The 14,283-nt window shown below is 41.3% G+C and overlaps 1 protein-coding gene across 1 annotated transcript; it reads left to right on the forward strand.

Moving 5' to 3' along the window:
* Positions 1 to 5,389: 5,389 nt before the first annotated feature.
* gjc4b (gap junction protein gamma 4b) lies at positions 5,390 to 13,720 on the forward strand. The gene is made up of 3 exons (XM_033618369.2): positions 5,390 to 5,608; positions 10,988 to 12,167; positions 12,263 to 13,720. The coding sequence occupies exons 2-3, from the start codon at positions 11,021 to 11,023 to the stop codon at positions 12,274 to 12,276; spliced, it is 1,161 nt and encodes a 386-aa protein (XP_033474260.1). The 5' UTR covers positions 5,390 to 5,608; positions 10,988 to 11,020; the 3' UTR covers positions 12,277 to 13,720.
* Positions 13,721 to 14,283: the final 563 nt, after the last annotated feature.

The following is a 14,283-nucleotide window of genomic DNA, read 5'->3' on the forward strand; positions in this document are numbered from 1 at the left end:
ATTTGGGATACACAGACTCCTAAACAACACACAGATGGAAAGCATTAGCCTTGCTGGCAGGAAACTCAACTTCCCTGCTGTACTGTGAATTAAACTGTAACAATGCGGGCTAGGCTTTACTGCTGTGCCCGGTGAATAATTGCCAAAAACCTTACAGGTGCAGGTCGATTTGTGACCCAAGTATGTATGGTTGAAGAAAGGGATTGCAAAGACACAGCCGAGAGGAGTGGACAAATGAATAATAAAAAACAGTTTCACAACTGACAGCCAGGCTGCAAGAGAAAGGAATTTCTCTCAGGCTCATTGCAAAGACACAACTGGTCATTTTTCTAAAGTCATCTTGGGTGGTTGCCAGGTTAAACTTGTGCTAATGCCATTTAATAAAATGAGTTGCGCCCTTGTGCATTTTCCTGGGTGTGTTGGCAGGGAGACACCCTCAAGAATGCAAGTTAAAAGATTAAAACCAGCAAGAGCATGCAGCAAGCATTTCTGCTAACTCAAACACAGTAATGTGGCTGTAGCTGAGCATTTGTGTGGGACATCTACTCTGCAAAGATGTTGTTAATATAGAGAGAAAGGGAATCCTGTCATAATGTGTTTGTAACATGGTGATGAGAACACACATCTCCTACAAAAGGAAGTCAAGGAAACACAGTGCATATTTTTTTCCATCTTCCTGACTCTCTCAAGCATTTCAGCTCTTTCTGCTGGCAAAAGAGCTGACGGCAATGGTCTGAAGAGGAACATTACGGCCATCCTAGCAGAACTTGCAAAAGCATTCAGGCACAACTTGTAGGGTGACTCTTTCATCAAAAGTGTGTGTGAGTGCTTTGGCAGGAAAGCAAATATCACAAGGGGATGATTCACAGTGTGTCGTGTTTTGAAGCAAACAAGAGGGCTTGAGCAAAGCCCTTTCACCTCTTAGGAAATGGTGCAACTTCATATCTGTGGAGCTGTCACCGCAAAGAAAAATTGTCAGTTACTTAGCAGACATAAAGGGCAGCCAGTACAGACCCTCTTTCTGTAGTGAAACAGAGACGAAAGCAATATCGAGTGAAGCAATGACAAGCAAGTTATGTTAGGCCATATCCACACCAATGTGGATGAATCATAAAATGCTTATTCATGTTTTAAAAAACACTGACGCCCACACTGACATACCACAATAGGAGAATGTCCTCCATTGGGTAATCACAGGCCACTGGAGAAACCAGCTTTAAGCCAGATTGTATGTCCCACATCAGCATTGCCATGATGACCAGTTTTCGCGTCAAGTCCTCATCGCTGAAGAGCTGTTCTTCAACTTTACCTTCTTAGGGGGTGGTTTTTGAAAAGATCTGTTTTTGGTTTTGTCAGCTTAATATGGATGCAAGATGGAGAAAAACTGGTGGTGTGGGCAATGGCTTTCTTTCAACCCCTCCAACATTCTTGAAAAACTGCGTCAATATTTGTCATACAACGAATCCTAACATGAATGGCACCACTGTCGGTTGCAATGTGGCACTCCTGAGTAGCCTACCTTGTCATGAAAAAAACACCATATGGATATGACTACACTGGGAGTAAATATGTCATGCCAAAATAAAGAGCTAAAATAAAGTAAGTTGGAACGTGATTCTAATTCGGAAACAGCCTTGGGTTCAAGAAGCTATTAAAGTACATTGACTGTAAAAGTGCGCTCAGTAGAAAGCAGGTCTACGCCAGGCGGCTGCCCAAGCTGATCACATTCACTCTAGACAATTTTTGTAATTTAAGCAGATGCACTGCAGCAGGTTTCCAAAGCTAATAAAAATAAAAATACAGGATTAGTCTATTTTTGTCAGAGCTACGGCGCGTGGCACAGAACAGATCTGATTTTTTCTGCTAACAGGAACTGTAGGTGAAATATAGATACAATATAATTGTGCAGAAAGAAATCTTTGATCCATTTCAGTCATTACTAGACTTTTAACAGTATTAACTTTAAGGCTACAGCACAACAAAGTAGGAAATAACAATAATAAAAAATGGCCTGGCAAAATGCTCTGTTTCTGAAAAGCTCCCAGCATGAAGAAGACATATTAAAACCTTGTCGCAGCTGTGCCCAGTGGAATTGACCTTCCTGGCTTCCTTACAGTCAACATGGCAGTGGAAAAAAACAAAAACAGGGACTTTTCCATCTTGTATTGTGCCAAACTTTAGTGGATCATAACAGATCAGGTATGGCATTAATCTTCAGATATTCAGACCAGACTTTTCCATGGATGTCAGCTCTTAAGCCTTGATGAAGGCTGAAATGTGGCCTGTATCAGACGAGGTAAGGCTTTATGTTTTTGGCTGAGCTGATTTCTGGAAGACTTGTGGTTAAGAAGAGTGAGGAGCCAGTAGTCACTGACGGTATAAAACAGTCAGTAAAATAGGTATTACAACAAGTGACAATCACCATAACTGTGAGAGATCCTTGAGCAAACTGTCATACATGTGATCACAAAATATGAGGCTGGCTGGTCCGATAGGTGGTTGGTCCAAGATTAGCTGTGGACACACACAGTCCCACGCACATGCATACAAGCACGCACATACACTAGCAGACACATGATATCCAGGCTTATGTCTGTTGGAGATAATGATGAGAAAAATGTCCTATCTAAATGCAGACTGTGGTATTTTACCCCTACGTGTTCATAAGCGAGTGTTGATGTTCATCTTTATATATTAATTCTAGGATGTAAGAATCCCAACCAGCAACAAGACAGCTAGCTTACGCGCATGGTCTGAAGGGACCACAAGGCCGGGCTGCTCAGTCTCAAGATTATCTCCCTCTGTCATTTGGACTGTGGTTTACCAGGGCACCCCACATTACACCCTATGAATAAAAGCATGCTTGTGGTTCACAATAGAGCTCCGCTGCTCCCTGCGAAGGGGGAAGGGCATTGCATTCCTGTACTGACCTCATGTTTGTAGCAGATATTAAACAATATCTACTGCTTGTAATGCGCTTTCACCAGCCACTGCCAGTTATTTTTAAAAGGATGAGACAAAGTAACACCAGTCCCCGGTCGTTGCAGCCCATTCGCAACAAGCAATATGTGAAAGCAGAGTAGATCTGCTTTGTCTGCGTTATTGCCCGGAGGTGGGTAAGCAATGAACACTGGCATTTCAAGAAATCCGGGCAAACAAAGTGATCATTCAATTTGAGTGACTACCTCAGGACACTGATGCTGACTGGATGCCTGCAATATTTAATCTGAGTAACCGCGCATATCTCATTTAAGTCACTTCTCTGGGGAAAGTGCAGCGTAAGCCTACTGGAAATTCAATGCTTAAAGGAAATCTCACCTTTGATTGAGCATAAGGCTAATACCATACTGCTGATGGTAGATGCTCCTTCGTTTTTTGTTTTTTTTTTTCAGAATAGCAGGTCCACATAGTGCTGAGTTAAGACAACTGACTACTCTCTTTGTGATTCATGACCCTGCTGGTCCAGACCCCCTTGCAACCCAATTGCCAGAAAAAAATGTTGACATTGTACATTTTTGGAAACCACACATACATTATATTTGCACGTTATTATGTAACAGATATTTTGAAACTTTACATTTAAAATATGCAGTGGTTATCATGTGATTATAGGCTCAAAAACCACTTGGTTGTGGTTAGGAAAAGATAATGTCTTGTCTTGCAATATCTGGTTTTCATGCCACTATATCAACAGTACAATAAAACAAAACAAACAAACAAACAAAAAAACTGCTTGTGGTGGCATTCTTTGCACCGACAGGCCGCTACAAAATACCCACACTTGGAGCCTAAAAGGTAATGGAACGCACTGAGAGGTCGCTACAAAACACCCACAACAAGTCTTTTTCATGAAAGACATTTCGTTTTGTCACAGTAGGAGCAACACAGCAGTAAATGATGAAACTATTGATGGCTGAATTCCATTTAGCTGCCTTGATTTCAGGATCCTTGTGTCCTGCATGCTGGCTCACTCTCATTGGAGCCCTTGCTACCAGAACCATTGTTAGTGTTGTTAGTAACATCTGTGCTTTTCGTACTATGACAAGTCAAGATGTCTGGTGAGAAAAAGGCCTACTGGAGTCTAAAAAGCTGATGGAAACACACCTAAAGTTTGCTACAAAACACCCACAATTGGTGCCGAAAAAGCGGAAGGAAACACTGACAGGTTGCTACAAAAACCCATGTTTAGAGCCTTAAAAGCTGATGCAAAGATACGGACAGGCCGCTACAAACACTCACATTTGAAGCCTAAAAAGCTGATGGAAACACACTGACAGGTTGCTACAAAACACCCATGTGTAGAGCCTTAAAAGCTGACACAAAGATACAGACAGCCCGCTGCAAACACCCATGTTTGAAGCCTAAAAACCCGACGAAAACACAAGGACAGGTCAATACAAAATCCCTACATTTGGAGCCTGAAAGCTGATGGAAACACAACAATGACTTGCTAAAACACAACCATTTTGGTTGTTTGTACAGTCTGCTGTGTTCTACAGCTTGGCAGCTGTCCTGTCTAGGTGACATGCAATCCACCATCCCCTCCACCTCCTGATGACAAATTTGGCTCATATACTATTACTTTAAAAATGCTGATATGATACATGTGAAACGTGCAAATGTAACATATTGCAAAAACACATAATGCCAACATTTTCTCCCAGCAACTGGAATGCCTCTCATCTCCTAATATGGAACATGCATCCTGTCTTAAAATAGCACTCCTTTGCCCTCCTGTGTCTAATATTAATGAACATTATTAAATGTAGAATGCAGCTTCAAAGAGATGCTAAGGGGGGGCTGAGGAAGCGCATGTGCTGCTCTCACCAAAGAAAGTGTGACATGGAAGAAGGGGCCTCATGATGGCAACAACTTCCGAACATCTGCATCAGCAGGAAGAGGGGTGCTCAGTATGAGCGGGCTGTATGTTGTTCCACATCCCCAACAGAAACAAAGGTTAGAGGATGATAGAGCTCCTGCCTGACAGACCACACAGAGTCTTGTGTGAGTGCTGCTATCTTCACCTGCTGCTCTCAGCTATATGGGCTGATGTAGATAATACATCTGCAGGTTCTAACATGAAGTACCATCAAAGGACTCTATTCTGTTGGTAACAATTAAAATACTTTACATTGTTTGGGAGTACTAAAGTCTTTTTTTATACAACTTTATTTTTTCCCACTAAATATATGGCATTTATTCTTTGCTTTCTGCGCCTCTCTGGTGCCACATATTGCAGTGACTCTGAGTTATTCCCAGTCTCTGAGTCCAGGGTAAAGTTCTAGCCTAAGAGCAGGATTGCATCAGGAATGCTGGCAGTTGATCGTTTTCCTCCACTGTGCGCAGACAGGGGGTGGGGTGCCCGGCAGAAACTGGGAGGAGAAAAGAGGGGGGGATTTGGGAACAGTCTTTGTCCTCACCCCGCAGTACAACACACAACTGGAGAAGGACGCAGGCTCCTCGCGGAAAAGGAAAAACTGGATGGCTTGATGTGAGAGCGGGAGAGCTTTCTTTTAACACAGAAAACCAAGGAAAAGCTCTCGAAATAAACGACAACTTTAAGGAGCAGTCGGACGAAAACCAGAGGACCCAAAAATCACAACTGAAGGTAAGATAACACACAAACAAACCGTGGTCGCGCGGACGCGGCAACATCACCACGTAGCTTTTTAGCTTTTGCTAACAATAGTGTTTTAGCTCAAGTTATTTGTTTAAAACTTTAACTCCGGAGGAACACCGAGTTGTTTCTAACGCTTATAGTGTAATTTTAGAGGTTTAATAACCAGTTTTTACAAAGCCAGGGTCGGTAAATGTGTTGTTTTAACATAAATTTAAGTTCACACGCACAGGCTGGCAGGCAGGACGCAGCGTTAATTAGCTTTAAAGCACAAATTGGTGGCATTGTGTGGGATTGCTGGTAATTGGCGACACCTTGGCGCAACATACGTTGTCATTAGCGCCAAACGCCAACATAATTGCACAACTATGCGGAACATTTGGGCAGTTTTATCAGGCGTCTTGACTTATGTCGACTGGATTTGGTGATGGAGGAACGCGCAGGGATCGTGTCCTGTTTTTTTCCCCCTCTCTTGTTGCTCCCACCCGTCTTCAATATATCATATCCTGTAGAGCAATCATAGTTAGACTACTTAAAGACTTTATGCAAAGTGTGGAGCAGTCGTGTACACGGTTAGCTTAGGCTATTTATCATTGATGTGTGGCTGTGTGAGCATGTGTAGCACCGTGGTGACGTTGTCCCGTTAGCCACGCGGAGGATTTTTTTTTTATGCTCCGTGCACACTGAATTAATTTAGCTCTCCGTTTGACATTAAAATCTTTTAAATAATAAGGCTGCTTTTATCAGAGCTTGGCCCACATCCTATTTTACTGTCTTTATTTACACACATTTTGTTTACTCCAAACGCAGACTCAACTTATGAAATCATTTTTATGGTATTATGGCTCATGGACGGATTAGCTTGTTTTTCCACCAGTTTCACCATCACAATCCAGGGGAAGTCATTCCCCAGTTTGACTCATATTCTGGTAATTTCTTCAGGCTTATTCCCCCCGAGGCTAAGGGCCTTCTAGCTTTGGGATAAGGGAGGGATAACCATGACTAGCCTCCCAGATGTGAGAGCCACAAAAGCCCCTCTGTTCTGCAGGGCTCGGCCAGTGCTCAAACTCTGCTGCTTTACTTTGCTCCTCAGAAACAGACTGTTTTCTGTCAAGTGCCACAGACAGGCTGCAGATAGGACGTGGAAATGTAGTGATGTGAGTTGATTCACAGTTTTTTCTGAATTCTTGTGTATCCGATTGAAACTGACTAGCATCTTTTTTGGAAATATTAACATTGAAGAAGCTCTTAAAAATTAAAGGGGATCAACACCCACATTCAAATGTCATTCACAGGGTCTAAGACAGTTTTGCAAATATGAACAATTATCTCCCAAATCCAAAAACCAATAGGATAAAACTTGTGATGTCATAGGGTGTAAAGTCAGTAGCTTCTCCATAGACAAGGAATTGGGAAAGATGTTCTCGGTCACACTGAAAGCACCCAGGGGAATTTTCCGAGTATGCGAGTACATTTTCTTTTTCAGAACTGAGAACACTACAGTAGAATAAAGCTCATTTGGGTATAAAAAAGAAAACAGACTGGGTTCGTAAAATCAAGCTCTACGGGGCAGCTCTAGACTATACTTGATGACATCACAAATTTGAGACTTACTTCCCTGGTTTCTGGCTGTGAAAGAGAGAAGCTCATGTTTACAAACACTGACTGAACTTTCCTAGTGACAGCTTTAAGCCTCATGTCATCACCAGGTACCTCATCTGGGGAAGTTAATCCTTGTAACTATACTGTTTACAGTTGATCAGGCGACAAGCCACCTGAGGCATGGCAATAACATATTGGGATCCTTAATAAAAGTGCTGTTCCCTCTAGGTTTAAATTGTTTAATATGTGATAGTCATATCAATACATCCACTAGACAAACACATTGGTATGTAAAGAAATTCAGTATGTTTTAGGTAATACATAAGTCGATCCTCATCAAAACATATCAACAACGCTATTTTGCATGTCAAAATAATGATCAGCTAATGCATTTTCTAAAGCACTCTTCAACGGACAAGTATCAATATTGGGATCAGTCTCCCAAATCCAGTGTTGGTTGGGTTGTAGGCAAATGGCCAAATTGAAATTGCTTGGATGAGATGCATCTGTAGCCACTTAAAAGTAATTTATTGTCCGGTTTGGTTAAGTGGATACTTTTGAGATCAACACAGTGCAGACAAACTATGCTGTTTATTTAGGTCAGCCATTTATGAAACATGAGACAGCTTAGCTTCTTATCCACCGCTGTGCTGTTATGTGACACTACACAAATGTTGTTATGGTCAGGTGTGAACAGACTTTGTTTGCATTTTCAGTAAGAAAGGTAACAGTTTTCTACCAGGATCAGTGAGACAGAATAATAGCCCATAAACAAAAATTCCAATTCATCTTAAAATTACAAAAAATCGCAATGTTTTCATTTAAAGTGTGACAGACTTATTTAAGAGTGAAAGTTTAAGATTAGCTTCCTCTATACAGGTTTTTTTTATAACAAATTTGACACACACTCTCCCACACATGCTTGCACGTGAGGCAGTGGTTTTCCTAGGATGTCAGCTCTGACAGTAGCTCGAGGCAACTCATAACCGTTAACCTACATTACAAGCAGCGAAGTGTGTTGTTGATTTTTATTCCTTGCACATCTCTTGCAGCCTGACAGAAGAGCAATGTAGTTAACATTCTAGGTCATTTGAGGGCCACTGAGTTGGTAGAATATAGCTGATAAAACAAAGCTTTGTGGGCACCCATGAACTTTAATTTCCCTTTATAATTGAGTTGAGTTGGTGCCAGATATTCCACTATATGCATTTTCAGGTTGAAACCACATACCTCTATTGAATAGAGGGTTTTGTCTGTTGTCTTGGCGTTGAAACCTGGCCCTAAAGTTGTCATACTTCAGGTGTAACTGCAGGATGCTGTAGCATGCAGGCAACACTGCAGAAAGCCGCAGATGAAGGAGAATGACAAAGGTAGTCTTTGTGAACAGTAAATAGGCAAACATCATAAAAGCAACGAATAAACAAACTGCATGGGGCATTTGTAGAGGATTAGAAGACAGCAGGACCTCACGTGCAATCTGTGGATGCCTTCTTGCCTTCCCTCTGTGTGTGTCTTTCACATGTAAACACAGATTACAATCTGAATGTAAACTTTTAATCGCTGCAGACTAAAAATCAATGATCACTTCAGAGAATCTGATGGAGAAGCCACAGGGTCATTCATGAAAGTGAGTTCTCATTCAAGTCTCTCTAGCTGGCCATTCATCAGATTGTGCTTAGTGCCTGAGTTGCTGCTGCACAATGGAAGCTTGTTATGCTTTATTCCAACTCTTTATTTATCTAAGGATAGTTTCCTCTGAACTTAACATCAAATGTCACGTTCATACAGACAATACTCCCTTTCACATGTGGGACTCGCCCAATATAAACTGTTCTTAGTAAGGGGAAGTACATAGAGGTGGGTGATGGGGCCAAAATATTCAGTCATGGTATATGTATGGCTCTAGATGGGGCCATTAATGTCAGCCATCGTAGTTCTCCTACATGTTTGGCACATGGAGACGTTTCAGTGGATTGTAATCTGCAGCTGCTAGATGCCACTAAATCCTACAGACCACACCTTTAGGCTTCCTGTGAACAATAATGTAAAGTGTTACAGGTCTCTGTATTATAACTTCACTTTACTCCTCTATGTCTGCCCAAAACATGTTACCTTTCAAGGCAGTTGGATTTGCAAGATCATGCATTTAAAAATCCAGTTTAAGCCTGCCCAGAATAGCTCACATGTAGAAATCTCCACCTGTAGACACATTTATACAGTCTTACATATACTGTCATAGGGTTATCTTTTTTTCTTATTTTACTAAATTGAAAAACAACTATACAGCTTTGCTTCCACAGGTATTATGGAGCCCAACTCTGTGCCTTGTGTATCAAGATTGCTGGTCCTGTTGATTGTATTTAAATCACAAAGACAGCCACTCCACTTGAATGGCCATCTAAACCAGTACAGGTCTTTATTTTCACGATGTGGTTAACAGTTTAAAACATACTCGTAACCCTGTAGAATGTGTATTGGAATTTATTTTCATGTTTGGTTCTCTGTCATTGACAGTTTATGATCAAATCAGTTATCCCATTTGCATCTCTTATGAAGATCCAGCTAGTTTTGTTTCTTTATTCTGATTATAACTAATAATAATTTGGCTTACGACACAATTGAGAATTTAAAGAATTAAACTTTTTAAATTTAGATTTAGAACAATAGTCTGCCTTTGCAGATTTTATCCATTGCCCTTAAAGCTTTGTGTGACCTTAGAGTCTATTTTGTATATATATATAAAGATTAAGTTAATTCAGGTTTTAGATCTCTATCCCTGCCCTAAGGTACTGTTGGTCAGACAGGGATATTAAGAGATTAAAAGATGCTACCACACTACTGTAAGAAAAAAAAAATTGGAACCTAAAATACATGCATTTCTCATTAGCTACTTAGTACCAGCTTGATAATCTGTGAGTTTGGCTACTACAGAGTTTGACAAGAATCCACATTCCAAGATTTGGGATTTGACACACTTTAGATTGCTCCTAACCCTGGTTAAGGGTTAAAAAACACCATGAACAGGCCTGAAAGCAGATAGTTTGCTAGTCTATAGCAACATGCAACAATTAAAGATGTAAAAGTGGTGAAGGGGGTCCGAAACCCACAAACACTGTTGTAGCTCACCTTCCTGATACAAGCCTGGTAGTTTTATAGTAGTGGATAATTACTCAGCAGAAGTTGTTATGAGCTTGGTCACAGATGGTGTGAAACCACAGGAGCTCTTCATTGCCTCCTTTGTGTTTTTATTAACAGCTCTTGACGCTGTTTTGGCAATCTTAGTCAGATTATTAAACCATGACTAGACATCGCGCACGTTTGGTCACAACTTGAATGCCTTGTCACTGAACACCAGAGCTCATAACTTTTTAATTTCATCAGTGTGATGTGCCTCAAGCTGTTCACACGATTTCATTTAGTCTTTAGATCGTGCTTGCTTGATTTGGTAATGGCATCTACAGAGTCCCCAGGGATCCCTGCCTGAGCATGCCTAAGTTTTTTTTTTTTTTTTTTTTTCAATAGCAGTGATGGCTGGTTTGGGACATCTCAGGGTCTTACTAGTGAAACAATAGCTCCACCATGTGGCTATGTGGTGTAAAAACATAAGGAGTTAGTATAAACTATATGGAAATGTTAAATACTATCATTAATAATAAAACATACAAGTTGATTGTATTACCTTCACATATTGTCTTTCACACTCAGTTTCCACTTTATTTTCATTTAAGAATGACATCTGAATACACTGTTTTTGTCTCTTCTGCACAGGTTTGAGAGGTTCCCTCCTGTTCCAGAGGCAAAATGAGCTGGAGCTTCCTTACCCGTCTGTTGGACGAGATTTCCAACCACTCCACCTTTGTGGGCAAAATCTGGCTCACCCTACTTATTGTCTTTCGCATCGTGCTCACGGCTGTCGGGGGCGAGTCAATCTACTATGATGAACAGAGTAAATTTGTGTGTAACACGCAGCAACCTGGTTGTGAGAACGTGTGCTACGACGCGTTCGCACCGCTGTCACACATTCGCTTCTGGGTGTTTCAGGTGATTATGATCACCACACCCACCATCATGTACCTTGGCTTTGCCATGCATAAAATTGCCCGCATGGAGGATGATGACTACCGGCCCCGGGGCAGAAAGAGGATGCCAATAGTGAGCCGTGGTGCCAACCGAGACTACGAGGAAGCGGAGGATAATGGGGAGGAGGACCCCATGATCCTGGAGGAGATCGAGCCAGAAAAAGAAAAGGAGGTGGCAGAGAAGCCCAGCAAAAAGCACGATGGGCGCCGTCGCATCAAGCGCGATGGCCTGATGAAGGTCTACGTGTTTCAGCTGCTGTCACGTGCTATCTTTGAGGCCTCGTTCCTGTTTGGACAGTATGTCCTTTATGGGCTGGAGGTGGTACCGTCGTATGTATGCACGCGCTCTCCTTGCCCCCACACAGTGGATTGCTTCGTCTCACGCCCCACAGAGAAAACTATCTTCCTGCTCATTATGTATGCTGTCAGCGCCTTGTGTCTCCTCTTTACCGTGCTTGAGATTCTTCACCTCGGCATCAGCGGTATTCGGGACTGCTTTTGTGCACCACGGCCTCGACCTCCCACTCCCCGCCACCCAGCTCTGTCCAGCCAGAGGTCCTCCATCTGCCGCCAGCCATCAGCACCACCAGGCTACCACACAGCTCTGAAGAAGGACCCAACAGGAAAGATGGGCTTCAGGGATAACCTGGGAGATTCAGGTCGCGAGTCGTTCGGGGACGAGGCTTCATCGCGGGAGCTGGAGAGGCTGCGGAGACATCTAAAACTGGCTCAGCAGCATCTAGACATGGCTTACCAAAATGAAGAGAGCAGTCCGTCACGCAGCAGTAGCCCAGAGTCCAACGGCACTGCAGCTGAGCAGAACAGACTAAACTTTGCCCAGGAAAAGCAGAGCAGTACATGCGAGAAAGGTGAGGCTTCAAATCTTTTCATCCTTCAATGTATTGTGATTTTTATCTTTATTTTGTAAAGGCAATCAATACAAATACACTCTCTCTGTTCACAGGTCTCCGTGGATAGGTGCTGATCAGGCCAGCTGACACTGTAGACTTAGATTTACATCAGGATCAGTGAGAGGATGTAAGGGAATCAGAGTGTGTGTGTGTGTGTGTGTGTGTGACAAAAACTTGCTTGAGGTGGATGAAGTCAGCCCAAGCCTTCCAGTGTTACGGCCATCTGTGGTCGGGCATCGAGTCAAATGAGGAGGAGAGCGGTCGTCTCAACCCAGCAATACTTGAGACGGCTGTCTGAAGATCCAAAGTGCTTACAAACTACCGTCATGCAGCAAGAACGGTTAAGGTTGTACTTCTCCCTCAGGGCAGCTATTCTTTTTTTAATATTTTTATTTTGAGACTTAGAGCTGTTAGTCGTTTTTAAGAGTTTGTCCTCTGGAAGTTCACAGTGAATGCATCTCAAATTTGCCTTAGACCTAAACTGGAACTCTGTTTTTTGGCATTTTGTTAAGCAGTGGCCAAGCCAGTTGTAGTGCAAAAAACATGTTGAAACTGTAAGTGAGGAAGTGAGTGAGTGAGATGCAAAAGGAAGGTCAATGGACAAGGCACCACTCGTTAAAGATAGGTACTGGAGTTATTGTCATGCTGATGAAGACGTTTTGAAGAGTTCATTTCATACAAAGGTTTCTCTCAAGTGTGTCACATACACTTTTAAAAATGGTTTTGATAATGTTGGCGCTGTACCAGTCAACATTCCCAAGCCTGGTGCTTTGATGGTAACTGAAACACACTTGGGGTGCCTCTGTCCAAAGGAATAAACGAACCTGGGTAATGCTTGAAAAACATTAAACTCTTGATATTGTCTTGTATTGTTTAAAACTTGTATTTGATACTGTTCTTTATTTTTGTATTAGTTTTTGAGTATTGTGGTGTTGAAAAGAGGCTCTTGTCACTGTGCCAGGTATTTTATTTGAAAAGAATGACATTCACTGCTGTCTTAGTTCCCTTAAGCTTGTCCACGGACCAGTGCAGTCTGAAAATGGTTGGTTACAATTTGTGTTCAGCTGCAACAGTTTTCTTTAATTACTACATTTTTAAAAAAATTCAATAACCTGCATCTATATTATTTACACATTGTCTCTGACCAGCAAACATTCCCTTTGTACTTCCAAACCCGGATTTGATTTAATCAATTAGTTAAAGAAGGGAAAATGCTGTCATGTTCATGTTCCATGTTTGAAAGTGCTGATTTTTGGATAAGTGTTATCACTGTTCAAAGTGAGGGTTGTAAGCAATGTAATCATTTCAATGTGAATTCAATGCCTTGAACGTGCTCTTCTAAGATGCCATCTTTTGTATTCTGAATCATACCCACAGTGCCATTAGTGCCGACTCAAATATTGTCATCTCAAGTTATTTTTGAACAATGCTTTTTGTACTTTTATACTTTTTGTATTGATAGTACTTTGTGGTTAGTTTTTAAAATAAATTTTTCAACAAAGTCGAACCGAGCTTTTCAAGTGTCTGTCTGGTTTTATTGCTGTCTTAAAATATTAATATATAATAGTTATTCTGTTTGATTGTTTAAGAGTGTGACATCACCTGACCTGGTGGGCAAAGTAAGCCAATGGCTAATACCTAATTATACAGAAAACATATGTTATATTTGGGGAGATAAAAGTTTAAAGCCAGGGTGAACATCTTCATTTCATCTACAGTTTGAAACTGGTTCAGTTAAACTGGTAGTTTAAATGGTTTAAAACAGCTGCGTGTCAAGTTAATGAGGATAAATGAGGATCTGTTTAGTGATTTAAATAGTGTCACATAGTGCTTTGTTTATTTAGTTCAACTACATTGAAAATTTTCAATTAAAAGGGTTCCCACAGTCATTAAGTTTCTGGAAAAACTAAAAAATTTGATTTTTTTTCTCCATGGCTGCAAATGCTTTGGAATTTACATAATATTTAGCTAAAGTTTTGAATGTACATTGCTTAAGATATGTTCATAAAACTCCTAAAACATGTCTAACATTACACAAAATACGTTCCTTGTATTAATTTAAAGTCTAGTGTGT

The sequence above is a fragment of the Epinephelus lanceolatus genome, chromosome 14 (genome assembly GCF_041903045.1).
Source record: "Epinephelus lanceolatus isolate andai-2023 chromosome 14, ASM4190304v1, whole genome shotgun sequence".
Taxonomy (NCBI): domain Eukaryota; kingdom Metazoa; phylum Chordata; class Actinopteri; order Perciformes; family Serranidae; genus Epinephelus; species Epinephelus lanceolatus.

Coding starts and splice junctions, on each gene's coding strand:
- gjc4b (XM_033618369.2), top strand. CDS start 11,021: ATGAGCTGGAGCTTCCTTACCCGTCTGTTGGACGAGATTTCCAACCAC.